The sequence below is a fragment of the Schistosoma haematobium genome, chromosome ZW, assembly GCF_000699445.3.
Source record: "Schistosoma haematobium chromosome ZW, whole genome shotgun sequence".
Classification (NCBI taxonomy): domain Eukaryota; kingdom Metazoa; phylum Platyhelminthes; class Trematoda; order Strigeidida; family Schistosomatidae; genus Schistosoma; species Schistosoma haematobium.
Window position 1 is genome coordinate 21,344,240 of NC_067195.1, and position 16,077 is coordinate 21,360,316.

Sequence of the window (16,077 nt, forward strand, 5' to 3'; positions counted from 1 at the left end):
TATTATTATTGGTCCCATACCATTCCACCTTAAAATTACATTTTACGACAAAAAGGCATTCTGTCTAGGTGTTTTGTAGTTAAAGCGGTAATTCAATCGATTTTTTTCTCAAATACACATTTACATCCATTGGCCTCTTCTGTCTTCAAACATGCAGTAGTAGACAAGTTCGAACATCAAACAATACTTACTTACATTACTTACTTACGCCTGTTACCCCCAATGGAGCATAGGCCGCAGACCAGCATTCTCCAACCCACTATGTCCTGGGCCTTCTTTTCTAGTTCCATCCAATTCTTGTTCATTTTTCTCATATCTATCTCCATTTCTCGGCGTCTGCATCTGCATCAGATCCACCCTGTTCATCAATGATGCTGCCCAAATACGTAAAGGTTTTTACATCTTCCAAATCTTCTCCGTCAATTGTGATTGGATTGGTGCATTCTGTGTTGTATCGGAGAATCCTGCTTTTCCCTTTGTGTATATTGAGACCTACTGCTGCTGAGGCTGCTGCCACACTGTTCGTCTTCTCCTGCATCTGTTGTTGCGTTTGGGATAGAAGGGCCAGATTGTCTGCGAATTCTAGATCATCCAACTGCATCTTAGATGTCCATTGTATCCCGCGCTTCCCTTCAGACGTTGAAGTCTTCATGATCCAGTCAATCACCAGGAGAAAGAGAAAGGGTGAGAGTAAGCAACCTTGCCTAACACCGGTCTTCACTTCGAACGACTTTGTCAACTGTCCTCCATGCACAATTTTGCAGTGTAATCCATCATATGAGTTCTGTATAATATTGACTATCTTCTGGGGCACGCCGTAGTGTCGAAGAAGCTTCTATAGTGTTGTTCTGTCCACGCTATCAAATGCCTTTTTGTAGTCAATGAAGTTGATATAGAGTGATGAGTTCCATTCAATTGATTGTTCCACAATGATCCGTAGAGTTGCGATTTGGTCTGTACACGATCCATTCTTACGGAATCCTGCCAGTTGATCACGAAGTTGGGCGTCTATGCAGTCCTTCATCCTGTTTAACAATATCCTGTTGAAGACTTTTCCCGGTATTGAGAGAAGAGTGATGCCCCTGTAGTTATCACACTTGCTGAGATCGCCTTTCTTCGGTATTTTGATCAGAAGTCCTTCTTTCCAGTCTGTTGGTACTTGTTCCTCATCCCAAATCTTATTGAAGAGAATGTGGAGTATCCTCGCAGTTGCCGCTACGTCTGCTTTTAGTGCCTCTGCTGGGATGTTGTCCGGTCCTGCTGCTTTGCCGCTCTTGATTTGTTTGATGGTCATACTAATCTCTTCAATTGTTGGTGGGCCAACATCAATTGGGAGGTCCGTGGGTGCTGCTTCGATGTTGGGTGGGTTCTGTGGGGCTGGTCGATTCAAGGGTTCTTTGAAGTGCTCTACTCACCTGTTTCGCTGTTCTTCAATGTTGGCAATTACTTTGCCTTTCACTGGTCGTTCTGGTTTACGATAATTTCAAGCGAGCTTCTTTGTTGTATCATACAATTGTTTCATGTTTCCTTCTCTTGCAGCCTTTTCCGCCATCATTGCTAGATCTTCCACATATTTACGTGTCGGTTCTGATGCTCCTCTTCACTCCCTTGTTTACTTCTGTGTATTCAGCTTGTACCTTGGCTTTTTCTGCTCTTGTTCGACTGGTATTGATTGCTGCTTTCTTGTTCCTTCTTTCTTGAATCTTATCCAGTGTGTCAACAGTGATCCATTCCTTGTGATGGTGCTTCTTGTGACCCAGGACCTCATGACATGTTGAAGTGATTGCCTCTTTGATCCCCTTCCAGTTGCTCTCCACAGTAGTTCCTTCTCCATTGAGTAGATCATGAAAGGCCTGGAACTTGTTGCTGAGGTCTATCTTGAATTTGTTGAGTTTGTCAGTATCCTGATGAAAGGCCGTATTGAACTTTTGTGATATTGTCCGCACCGTTGTCCAGTGCTTCTTGAGTTTCAATTTCATCTTGGCGACCAGCAAGTGATGATCTGATGCTATATCAGCTCCTCTCTTGGTTCTCACGTCCTCTATAGTCCTCCTGAACGTTTTGTTGATGTAAATATGGTCGATTTGGTTTTGTGTAGAGTGATCCGGTGAAGTCCATGTGGTTTTGTATATGCGTTTACGTTGGAATATGGTGCCGCCTATGACCAGCTTATTGAAGGCACATAGATTTGCAAATCTCTCACCATTTTCGTTCCTTTTTCCCAGTCCGTGTCGTCCCATGATGTCTTCATATCCAGTGTTGTCCGTTCCAACCTTGGCGTTGAAATCTCCCATCAGAATGGTCAGGTCCTTTGTTGGGCACTTCTCGATGATTGACTGCAGCCTATTGTAGAATTGATCTTTAGCATCTTCATTGTAGTTGTTGGTATGCGCATAGCATTGGATGATGTTCATTGAAGTGCCCTCTTTCTTTGTTTTGAACGAGGGTTTGATGATCCTTAGCCCATAAGATTCCCATCCTATAAGCGCATTTTGCGCTTGTTTGGACAGCATCAATGCAACTCCTTGTGTATGTGGTGCATTTTCTTCTTCATGGCCGGAGTATAACAGGAGCTCTCCTGAAGTTAGTCGTTGTTGTCCAACTTGTGTCCAATGTTTCACTGATCCCAAGTACCTCTAGGTTGTATCTTCTCATTTCTGTAGCAATTTGGAAGGCTCTCCCGGTGTCCCACATTGTACGAACATTCCATATACCTAAATAAATGGTCGCTCTGGTTGTCAGAAGAGGCATCGGCCTTGTAACTTCCGAAGGAATCCGGCTTTCATCATGAGGCGTCGTATTTCTTCTAAATGAAGACCTTCTGACTCCCAGGGCAGAGTTTAAAAGGTTTGAATATTTTTTTCTGATTAGCGTTTTTTTGGCGAGTTAGTTTTCTACGGGATGGGGAAGCTAACCCCATGCCCAACCCTCCTCCTTTATCCGGGCTTGGGACCGGCAGTAGCCCCCGGAGGGACTCCAGGCGAAGTCATCAAACAATAAATGGGATCGAATTAGTTTTTGTGACTTATCAAAAGATTATGGAACATCAAACTTTAAAGTTATACTGCTAATCCTTAGTATTGTGGCCATGTTATAACATGGCCTTAACAAGTGCTTCGTGAAGTTTGCGCCAGTGTCACAAATTTAGAATCTGTCCTTTGTTAATCTCAAGACCTCCCTGCTATTGTGAACTAGCTTGTTTATTCCGTTTCTGAACCTTGTCTAAATGTTATTTAATTTCACCTTATTCTTTCAATTTTCAACAATATTTTTTTGTAAGCAATGTAATGACATTAACCAGTTCTTATTGACAATATCCCAATCTTTCCACTTTCACTGATCTCACTAAAAAGTAACATTTTAAGGATTAGCGTAGACTGAGTTAATAATGAATTGTTATTCTTAAATAACTGACAACTTTGTTTTGCTTTCAATTCACGGAAAATATTATTTTCAAGAGGAAGTATACTGATCTCTCGAATAAGTAAATAAGTCGATCGTATTTTCGTTTAGTTTTTATATTTATTTAAATCAGATTTAACTTAATCATCATTATTACTATTTTCTGAATTATTAGATGGATTCACTAAATGTCTAATTGAATATTGAACAACACTGCTTTCTTTGTTTTCTCACCTTTAAACATGTTAGCTTATTCTCTGTCAGTACTCTCTAAAAAAATAAATAATTAATTTACTCATTCCTTGTTTACTATTATTGTACAATGAAACTTGTGTGCCATATTTCATTGTAAATGTTACAAATTTTCACATTCAAAAGTATACTAGCCTAAGTGTATGCGTACATTTTCAATGGTTGTACATCTTATTGTGTATATTGGCCATATATATTGTTAATAAACATCGCAAGTCTAACTAACCAATCATTGTTGCCGGTAGTTGAGACGATTATGACTGGTTGAGAAACGTGACTGACGTGATAAAATAAAATACACTAGTACAAACGAGAATTGCATTCAATGAGCGAATGTTTACTTTTCAATTCATTTACAATTAAGAAGTTGATTTAATTTTATATTTTGTGCTTATCGTTTTCATATTATTTAAAATGCCAATTTTATATGCTTCACATTATAACAGCACAACGTCATCAACTACAAATTGTATGAAAAATATTGATCAGTTGAACTACATGAAATCACCTGATATGTCGACATGTATAAATAATAACAACAGACATTTGAATCCTAAGGATTTATATCCTATTCCACCACTGTGTGTACCTCCTTCTGGAAATTACTGCTGTTCTCATACACCACCTACTCCAGTTAGACGACCATGGTTAGGCGATAACTCAGAACAAATAGCCACTGGAAGAAGTCGATCTGGAGGACAAAAACGTTCAGTTTATGTAAATGCATCAATATATCCAATTCCTGAGATGATACGTAATAATGACAGTAGTGGAAATAATTTTGGTGGTTATGTAAGAGATCGACAAAATTCTGCTGACACTGTTACCACATCCACAAGTTCGAATCCCGTAAATGCATCCACAACAGAAATTATCACTACTGTTAGTACTCATAACAATGACAAAACTATGCAAAGTAATGCATCTAGTGTACCAATCCCCTATTGGACACATTTATTACCGTATCGCACATCAACTGTACCTCAAAATTTATCTGGTCGCTTGAGAAAATCAGAAACACTTCCAAATGATTGGATAAATCATGAGTCGAATAAAATTATAGATCACGCAATTCATTCTATACCAAAGTCTACATCATATCAACTGAATACATTGAATCAAAATCATAACTCACAATGTTTAAATCATTCTGATGAGTGTAAATCACGCTCATATGTTAATTATACTCCTAATCATAATTTTATAGATAATACTAAAAACATCAATCGTAGAGAAGCTAAATCACCACCTCCAAGACCTCCAATGAGAACTAGTTCACATGCTGCACCACGCCAGAATATTGTCTCATCATCAGTATCTCCATATTGCCATCATCATCATTGTCAGAGACATTTTGCTTTAGGATTACTAGATAAATCTACTAAAGCCAACAGAGATGAAAAATACAGTAATACTAATAATATACCGGCGGAAAATTCGAATGACAAGAGTATCAGTGAAAGTCCTATACTTTGTCGATACTCACAACTTTATTCTTTGAAAACCGAAGCTAAAAACAGTAACAATAATAGTAGTAATAATAATAACAATAATAATAATAATGGCAATGATAATAATAATCCCATTAATTATAATTCTTATTCTCAATATACAGCAATAAACAACATGACTAGTTCTGCTATTCATGCTTCAAATAATAAAACAAATACCCCATCTCTTCATCCTCATCGGTATGTTCACTATGAACAACATCAACAACAACAGTCTTCTACTCATCGTCATCATCAACACCATCCTCTTCCTGCCCAATATCAACAATGTCAATCGAATCCTTCAAATCATCAAAGTAATTATAAACAATTAGTTGACTTTGATATGAAAAACATAAGGAAGTAATCAAGTCCAATCATTGTGGTTGAGACCGAATGAATTTATTAGCTTTGAGTCCAAGTCTTAGGTTTGCTTAGTTCACCATGAATTTGTTTTTTAAATCATATTTTTTCAATGACAAATTTACCACCATTAAAAAACAACCGAGGATTTATATTAAACCATCTTAATACAAAAACATACTCTTTAACAGACCGGTTAATTTCAAACTGAATTGTTCCTTCTCTTACACTTTTCTTTATCTTTTATTTCTTCGTGGTTAAATTTTGTTACTGGTAACAATTTTCAATCGATCTAAATAACGAAGAACAAAGGTCAACTCAACTGTTTATAGTAACATTTTTCATTTAAACAACAGTTATATGGATAGTGAAAATAGAATAATAATTGTTACAGTGACTTTATTCGGTTATTTTTGATCATTGGTTTTTTTTCTAAAGTGATTTGTTTCATGTTTATTTTTCTTTATCGATGTATTTCTTCATCTACTCATCCACTCCTAGGTACTTGTTTTTTTTATGAAACGACTTTTTCTTCCAAATAGAATCCTTAATCTGTCTGTATCTTATTCTATGTATATTTTGTAAATTGGATACAGTTTGAATACTACTATTACCTATATTACTATTTCACATTATGACTAGTAATATCGTTGTTATCATCGTTAGTTTCTATTATAGTATGATTTGTTTCTGATTCACTAAGGCTGTGCAATTATCCTCATTTTGTTTATCAATAGCATTCTCTCATAGGATGCATAGACACATAGTTCACATGGATCGACAATACTTCACATCCAGGTTGTTTTTGAATGTTTTCTGTTTGTCTTTTCTTTATCGTTCTTTGTCCTTTCTTGATTTTTTTTCTAATTCAGTTCGCTTTTATTTTTTATTGTTATTGTTACAATTACTTAGTATCGTATATTGTTTTCAACGGATTTTTTTAGAAAAAAATTATTTTGTAATATGCATGTATCCATGTTCGTGTATACCTGTCAACATGTGAATGTTGAAAATAGTGATGGAGTTTATTGTGGCCCCATTTTATTGATATTCACTGTTTTAATATCACGACACATTATATATTAAACTGTATAATCATGACTTTACTTATCGGCTTCGTATTTTCTTTTTGTTTAAAAAAGTTTGATAAAACTGAATATCCCGTCACTACAACCTATTGAACCTAGAACTTTCCCTTTGAGGTTAACAAGATAAAGGATGTGTAGACACTTAGAAAATTCGAAATGCAGTTAACTTTCCATTTATTTTCGTCTGAATAATACTGGATCCGGAACAATAACGATTATATATCAGGACTTTTGTCTAAATTCGAACAAATGGTTCCACACTAGTTGGTCGCTAAGTTAATGTAATATATTAAGGAGGATGACTTGTTTAGTATACAGCTAACAGGTGAACCATGTATTTATATTCGATAATTCCGATGTCTGATTATATTTCCTTAAAAATCTTTGAATCGTACTGACTAACGAAATGTTGGATTTATTTAAAACCCAATCGTAGAGACTTCTGCAAATATGTATTAATAATAATTAAAAAAGTGATGAGGATTACTTGTTTGTTCATTGAGTAAATAGAATAGTTTGTTCGTGTCCAAGTTTCCATAAGTGATATTCCATTGATCGTTTTAATAAATAGAGGTTAATGGTAGAATAGTTCAAGAAATAAAAATGCACATGTTCATACTCTACGATTATAAACACTACACCTGTAGTTCTAAATACTACAGGTATGAATTCATTTAGAACATGTATAAACTCATTATCTATTAGTTGTAAATCAATAAATCAGTTGAGTGAGTCCTATCTTCATAAATTCTACATTTGAAAACAACAAATTGTTTTCAAATGTATAAGACCAGCAAAAGCACAACATTTAAGTTCCTTTGAACAACAAATATTTATGTATTGAAATTGTGAACCGATCTATGTTAGATCACCACTGGACAACTGTCTCGTCCCAGTATGGGACTCCTCAGTGGTGTGCCATCCAGTGCTTTCAGGTTTTTACTAGTGGTCTGACGCAGATGAATTCATAATTTCAATGAAATTAGACAATTTACACAACCCGTATACTGAAAGTATTTATGGAAATGGAGAATAACTAAGAACACCGAAAGGAAGCTGAATTAAGATTGACGTCATATCAGCTACTGACCAGTTGTTGAATTAAAATCTGTTCATCTATCCATACAAACGTAGGATCCACCTAGTGGAGTTTGAAAAACCTGATTCCAAACTGATGGTGCACACGGGTTCCAGTATCCTGAGGGAACAAATGGCGTATGGACCAATTATTGGTCACTGGCTACCATGGGACTGTATCTCCTAACGTTTCTCCATGGCCTTGTGGATTAGATCTTTAGGTCAAAGTCTCCGGGTTTGGCCCCCTAAGGAAACCACCTGCTTCGGTCTGGGCAGTATCACAGCCGACACACAAATCAGGTGACTTGTTTGGCGCATATGTATTCGGTGCCGCTGTATACCAATATTTATGTGTTCAAATAAATAAATAAATACTCTTAAAAAAAACAGTGTTATATATATACATACCTAACCATATTGCTTTAAATAAACCAATGTTTTCTGAAATATTGGTTACTTGAAGTACTTTGGAATTAATCTTTTCAGACAATATAAAATACCTCCATTTGTATAGTCTATAACATCATTTATTTCTTCCAACAATGATTCTGCATTATGTTTAAGGTCTCTTCACGAGTAAATCAAAATTAGGAACATACAACTACCCAGTTCATTATTATATTCATCAGTTCTCTGGTTGATTTCAGTTCATGATAAAAAGTATTTGAAAACTAAATTATTACTAACAGATCTACTTTTAAAGCTCATCTGTCATCTATCTCATAAAAATTTTCAGCTTTGTCAAATTCACCATATTTGTAAACCATTTCACAAGTTTCTCTAAATAAAAAAAATCTGGCTTCAAGAGGTATATCCTGGAGTTCAAATGAGAAGCATTGACCAGTTGAGTTCAACCGGGTCTGTTATGAGATAGTAACTCACTGAAGACAATGGTAGACGTTTCGCTCAGTGCTCGCGCCCGAGACTGATAGGTCCTGGGTTCGACTCCCAAGAGGCGGGGTCGTGGATGCGCACTTCGGAGGGTTCCCACAATAGGACGAAACGGTCGTCCAGTGCTTCCAGGTTTTCCATGGTGGTCTAGCTTCAAATGATTCATGATCTCAACTATTGAAAAAAAATCTGTTAGAATTAAAAGTTCATTTATTTATCATCCAGTCAAATAAACTACTATATTCAGAAATGTACGTGAACAATTAGATTGACGATTCTTCATGACTTTGATATTGATTATTTTGCAAAAATACTGATAAGTAAATAACATTATTCTTGAGTTGAGTTATTTTATTTTCTCCACAAACTACATATATATTTTTGACAGTTATGTTTAAATGTTACATGGCTGATTTACAGAAAATAAACTGATGCATATAAGGTAATAGTTAATACTTTAGGTCAATAAAATCTGAAAATTACGGACTAATAAAGTTATCAGTATGGGGTTCTGGAGATTAAGTTTTTGTTTGAGATCATGAAGTGATTGATGTTAGACCATCATTGGAAACCTAGAAACACTGGACGGTCGTTTCGACCTATTATGAGACTACTCATCAGTGCTAATCCATGACCTCGCTTGCAGGATGTGCACAGCTTAGTCTCACAATAGAACGAAAAAGCCGTCCGGTAATTCTAGGCTTTCAATGATGGTGTAACGTCAATCGATTGATGATCTCAATCAAAAACAAATAAAGTTGTCAGATTATTTCTTAAATCAGTTTTGACTGTTTTGTTTTAGTGAGGTTACTGTTTGTTCCTATAATGGCCAGGAAAATTTTTAACAACGTAAGAATAAGATCACTTAAAAATATGAGATACCAAATGAAGGAAACAAATTTGCTCCAGTGCTTACTTAATTTACAATCTTGTTTATTGTTGAAATAAAAGACAGCTTGCTGATATAATGATTTTTGTTTCTCATTATGTTCTCTTATACTAAATAGTTAATTTTCAATTATGCTTCATCCAGTAATATCAATGGTTAAACCATTAATAATTAGAGTTTTATCTCATATTTAATTAAGACTAATCAACCATGTAAACCCAAGATCTAGACGTTCTCGGTCTCATTCTTTGCAAACATAAAGAACCGTATTACTGATAACCTTTAAAATTCCAATGAAATTGTGTTTTCAATGGTCTTTTAGTTCTCAATGAGAAACATTTTTAATAACTAATGTTTTCTGAGTAGTTTTTTTCCATAACTTACATCTCAAATAAATTATCTCTTTCATGGAAAGTATGTTTCTAATAAATCCCTTTTATTAAATCCGATTTACTTATCTCTGTTTTTACTGTCTAGAGAGGTACACTATTTTCTACAATAATAACAATAGTTATACTAATCAGACAATTACTAGTTGGAATTTATGACTTTTATCAACTCAAATAAAACAATAACAACAACAACAAAAAGCATTAATGGAATGATACAGAAGAAGTATTTCTGTCTTTTAAAAGTTCAACAAAATTTTAGAGAAAATAAATACAAGTAGGAAATATTTTAAGGTTAGTCACCATTGACTATGTTAGTCAATCATAAAGAGTATGGTATTTTTCCTGTTTATTTAGTTAAATTTATATTAAACAATGAAGAATAATTTCCTCTTTTTTTTCTTTACTCTTTTCAAAGACAAAAGTTAAGGGTTGAAAAAAAATCTGTTTCTCTTTTTTGTTCTGTTAACAAACTAAATTTACATAAAATGAATCATTTTCATCTATACCTTGTATATAACTGTATATATAAACATCAGTTGTGGAATGCGAATTATTGTAATACGTCAGACTTCATTTACTTTTGAAGTATCAGTATACCTATTTGGCTGAACTAACATTCTACATGGTTAATTTGACAGTTGACTGACCCTGACTCACTAAATAATTGTCAAAAAACGACATCAAAAAAACAAACACAGCAAATAAGCAAAAAAGCGAAATGCTTAGCATGCACCATACGATTTCTTTATTTCAATTTCACAAATCATTGTCTGGAGTTAAGCTAAGTAAGGTTTGGTGCAAAAAGTGTAACAATTCATAATAATATGGTAAATAATAATCAGTGAGAAACGATTTTATTGAGATGGAACAAAGTTAATAAAAAGATATTATAGTTCATAAATTTGTATTTTTATTTCATTCACTGCTATTTATTTTGTTCTGTCCATTTTAATTTCTTGTTTATAGTTTAACACTGTAGATGAGCTCATTAAGCGAGGAAAGAAAATATCAAGAAACTTGACAACACTAGGTTTATCAATATTAGAAAACCATTTTCAAATGCTCATGGTTAGTTATTCATAAATTAAAAAGCGCAAGGAGGATAATTATCGTTTTATTGCATAAATTGTTGAATACGACAAAGTTTAGACACCATAACCTTTGTTTCAACTGAAAGATAAAGTATCATAAAGATCACAGTGATGCAGGCGATGACAGGCTAAAATTAATTGCAAGCTTCTGTATTCATCATTCGATTTTTTTCCTAGATCTTTAGTTTTATTATTAATTCATACTTCTTGATTTGTTCTTTGTAAATAGTTTTTATTTTTATTGTTTACGTAGCATTGAGAATGTTATTTTGACCTTTCTTATTTATACAGTGTTACTTTCATCTTAATGTGCTGGTATAAGGCACAACATCTTAGGCATGTGTTTTTATACTCGAGCTCCTAATTTGTCTATTTCAATCTTAATTAGTAAGAACGTATCAACCATTAATATTGAAGGTAAACGTCCACTACTTAGATCTCATTCCTTGTTTAACTACCAACTATAAAATTGTACCCTGTTTATAAAAAAACACGAGTTAATCTTCCATTGTGTTCTTACTACTGATCGCTATACGTGTGCTTATTGCTCCCTTTTTATAATGGACTGTGCTATTCCAATGTTTTTTACTAATTGAATTAATCTATGTTTTAAAAACATTACAATTGTTGGCGATAACCTTAGCACGATTCTGTGTACGGCAGTTTATGAACTCATTTGACGAAGTCGTCCATGGGTAAATTAGATCTTCCAGTTTACAATTGGAAGACTGATTATATAGGCTATGAATAATTCATTCATATTACTTATGACTGTGATGTTGATTACTGAGAGTTTTAAATCTGAAAGAAAAAAGTCAACTTCCTTCATGTTGAAGACATTTTTTACTGGTGAGTACCAAGAAACACTAGGACTAGTGTCTCGGGCTTTGAAGGTAATTGTTTCGTATCACCCAACAACAAACCTTTGATCTTAGTTGAAACTAAAGAGACATTTACCTGGATAACCTACTTATTTAAACAAAATAGTCTACAAAAATCATTACTGTAGTTAATAATTATTGACCTAATTAGCAGTGATGATAGTTTTGGATTAGTTTTCTTACTTTGCGTTTAAACACCATATATACTGCTTTGAACATTACAAAAAAATTAAAGTCAACTATTTTCAAGCATTGTGCGAAGCAAAACAATAACATATATATATTGTCTTTGGAACACGTCTTGACAATAGAATTTCACAATTATGTGACGAATAATACAAACAATCCACTGGAAATATTAAGCCTAAACAGTACATAGTCCTGTGTATAGTTTAATTGAACAGTTACCATATATTGAATAATATCTCTTCCGAAAATATCAGTACTAACTGATTTTTGTCAACTGGGTCTTCAATTTGAATTATAAACTTTAAATTGACAGAATAGTTTAACAGATCCAATCCTACAGATATTAGTTTAAACTAAAAAACTCACAGTCTACTTTTCTAATTATGAAGCTGAGTTCGCACTTCTATATGAGTATCACTTACCACTAGGTAACTTATACGCCTTAACAATAAGTGTTTAATCAAGAATAAACCTTTGACCAAGTTTGTTCATTACAACTGTACTTGATTATTTAGTATAAACTAAAATGAGCTGTTTCAGAATATTGGAAAGTGAATAGAGTTTAGTCGTTAAACCAGATATAACATTATACTGTGTAAACCAATAGTGCTGAAGTTAGGAAATATATTCAGCTTAACACACTTCTAATGAATTTATGTCATAGCGACCGAAAAATTACTATAAAAAATTAAGGTGACTGATGGGAGTACTTAACCTGTTGTTAATTAATTTTGGCCTCAGCTACAAAACTCATGCCATATAATGACAATAAATGATAATTATGCTCTGAATAAGAATAACACTACAGAACTTTATACATGAATAGATACAAATCAAAGTCTTCCAATATATGAGAGCTGTACTTGACCAAATGAGCAAGAAGACTAAACTAATGGTTATGCTTTAAAATTATGTTCACCACCGAATTCAAATCTTATTTCCTTGATAGATAAGTAATTTTCGTACTTCACTAACAGAATCATCAATCAGTACAAAATTAGTCGTTTTATATGAAATATTCAATAAACAATTCACTGATGCACCGGGGGCATATGTCACTCATTCTATGCGAGATAGATTGGACTGTGTCAGTGATTTCACTTATATTTAAATTAACATTAAGACAACATTCGAAAAAGTGAGGAAAGTCGTGATTTTGAATTTCATATCGTCAAGTAATTTCTTTTTTGTTTTTACATATTTCAATTCATAAATGGAGTTAAATAAGTGAGAAAAGAGTGAAATCCATTTAAAATGTGAACACGTAATATACTGTTATTACAGTGTTACTTAATCATTAATAAATTGTTATACTGACTCACCACCGTCTATTTGGTATCGAGTTTCAACCCGATTTTAGAACCTATATATTAATGTACAGCACTGACAAGGGACTAATTTAAAAGAAACATTTCTTCATTCAATTTATATGTATTTTTTAATTTTTTAGTGGGATATTTAATGAAGTGTTATAAATATTGACAAATCAGTAAAAACGAATGTGTCAGCAATGCATATCGGTCGGATTGTTTTTTAGATATAAACATTTCGATCAATCAAATGCCATTCATCATATACTACACTCTGCTACTAGATCGCATATCTCTGTTCACAGGTAATTATTTTTAAGCCATATTATATGTTGTTCTGAAAGAACAACAAAGCATAAAGAAAAGAGATTTTGAAATGGCACAGATGTGTAGTTTTCTTCAATGGATTATTTCTAGTTTACGAATGCCTATTATGACATAAGTATTTTGTCACAATATTTTTAAGTGTTTTGATACATCCTAGTGTAGTGAAATTTATTATGTAAATATTTAGTTAGTGAATTCCTAATGATTACCACTGCTTATGTTTGCAGTAAAATTAACAAGTTTAGTGTGTTTTATTGAACAAACTTCATTATGAGACAAAATTAAAAAAGGAGGTTATCATTTCTTTCAACTTTGTATCTAGTATGTATCTCATAACATTGTAGCGGTAAATAAATCCCCAAAATAAATAGCTCTGTAAGTTTTCGACATTGGATGCTGACCACATGTTTTAATGGACTCATCTAGCTGAAAGCGCTCGGTCATGCATCTGCACCAGATCACGAGTGGGAACGCCGTGCTCAACATCTACTGCAATTGCTAGCCAGATTAGATCAGACGATCCTCGAATACCTTTGGTATCAACATATTGAAATAAAAATCAGTGAGACGAGCTCTCTTTCTGATCATTTTGAATATGTTACAAAACACTTAATAAAAGATTAAACATCAAAATGACAAACTTAATATTGATGTTAAAGAGCGTAAATCAGCTACAAAATTTATCATAAAGTGGTGTTAAGGTAATTTCTTTATTTACTTACAGAACTATCAATATTCTAAAAATGTAAATCAAACACTTCATAATGTTTCAATCCCTGAAACTTAATTACATAAAATTATCACGATAATCTTGACTATAGTCTAGTAGATAGAAAAGTATGTTTTTACTGCATTTCCAATAACATTGGTATATATTACCAGTATGCTGGTCAGCGGCCTATGCTCCATTGGGAGTAACAGGCGTAAGTAAGTAAGTAAGTAATGTAGTTTAAACAGTAACGCTGGCTATATTAGAAGTAGAATGTGAAACTCTCAGATTAAACAGACAAAAACAAAGACATGATTTATGAGTCCATTGTTTGTTGATCTTAGAAGTAAAGGAAGTACTAAACTGTTTGGTGGGTTATGAACTCGAGGCATTATCTCCCATAACCGATTATCATAATATACATATACTCTTCATCCCTCTTTGGTTTTCGGTAAAATTTTCATTTATGTTGATTTTATTTTCGTTTACTTAAAACTTTTCAACCCATTTAAACACATGTTTCTGTCAGTTTGTTGTTGTAAAAGGTTCCGAATAATTTTATATGATAAAGAAAGTAACAATTGTTTCATATTTCAGTGTACGCTAATGATTTTAATAAAAGAGTATCATCAAAAAGTTAATTTCAGTTATCATTGTTATCATCGTCTCACTATACCTATCCATTTGAATTAAAATGAGTAAACCTAGGTGCTCATCTACTGTGGTGGAATGTAATATTTGGCTTAAATTCTAGGTCTCTGGAGGAATACTGAAATCAAGTTAGAAAATAGGCTTTTTGTATGATCTTTGTAGGTAATTTGAACTGAAGTTCAATGGACAGAATTCAACCATGATCTAGAAGCCCTTCCAACCTCATCTACCCAATTCTAGATATTCATATTTTACATAGTTTGTTCATATTCAACTATTTCATCACGAAATCCTGATGTCTAGTTACATTAGGTAGAAAAATGATAAACTGTCAAACTTTTCAAATGCATTTCATCAGTTGGGTTCACATATCGGTGCAAACTAATTCTACAGTATTATTTCACCCGTTTGGAATGTCTGTTTTCTCTATAAACAAATTAAGTTAGAATCAATAGGTTACTCTGACAACTCAATTTATCTGCTATTTTGTTTTTGCTAATTTGATTTTAATCCGAAGTAAATCAGTCTCTGTTTTCTTAAAATGCACTGGACATTTTTTTATTGATCACAATGATTAATCTCATTACAGAAATTGTAATTATCCAAAATTCTGGGTAAATAGAGACGATAATACTGTAGAATGTACTTCAGACGATTATTATGACGTTAATGTACATTGAACATTTAAAGAATGAACACATTGACATCACACTGTAGAATACCGGCTTGTACTTCAGGAGAAAAAATGGAACTAATTTTTCGACGGATTATATATTTTTCATCACCATTACTGGTTCAACATTCAATATCGTTTGTAATTAATCATTAAGTGTGCCATCATCAGTATCAACAGAGATACGAGTACGCGGAATTATGTATGAATCCTAGAAATGATAAAAATTTTACTTCTAAATATATTCTACTGAATCAAAGCTGCATAAATCATCTAGTTTGGCAATTAAACTGTTGTACTCAAATCTTATAGTTGAAACAAAGAATTCTCAAATATTATCCCCTCATTCTGAAACATAGTTTTGAATTAACAATATAAATCAAACATTCACTATATTGAATA

The 16,077-nt window shown here is 33.2% G+C and overlaps 1 protein-coding gene across 1 annotated transcript in view; it reads left to right on the top strand.

The window, feature by feature from the left end:
* WC2_5 (blue light receptor) overlaps positions 1 to 6,953 on the top strand; it is a 62,717-nt gene extending 55,764 nt beyond the window's left edge. The window contains exon 6 of the mRNA XM_012941123.3: positions 4,101 to 6,953. Coding sequence (XP_012796577.2) covers positions 4,101 to 5,511 — 1,411 coding nt within the window. The 3' untranslated portion in view covers positions 5,512 to 6,953. The remainder of the gene's footprint in view (positions 1 to 4,100) is intronic.
* Positions 6,954 to 16,077: the final 9,124 nt, after the last annotated feature.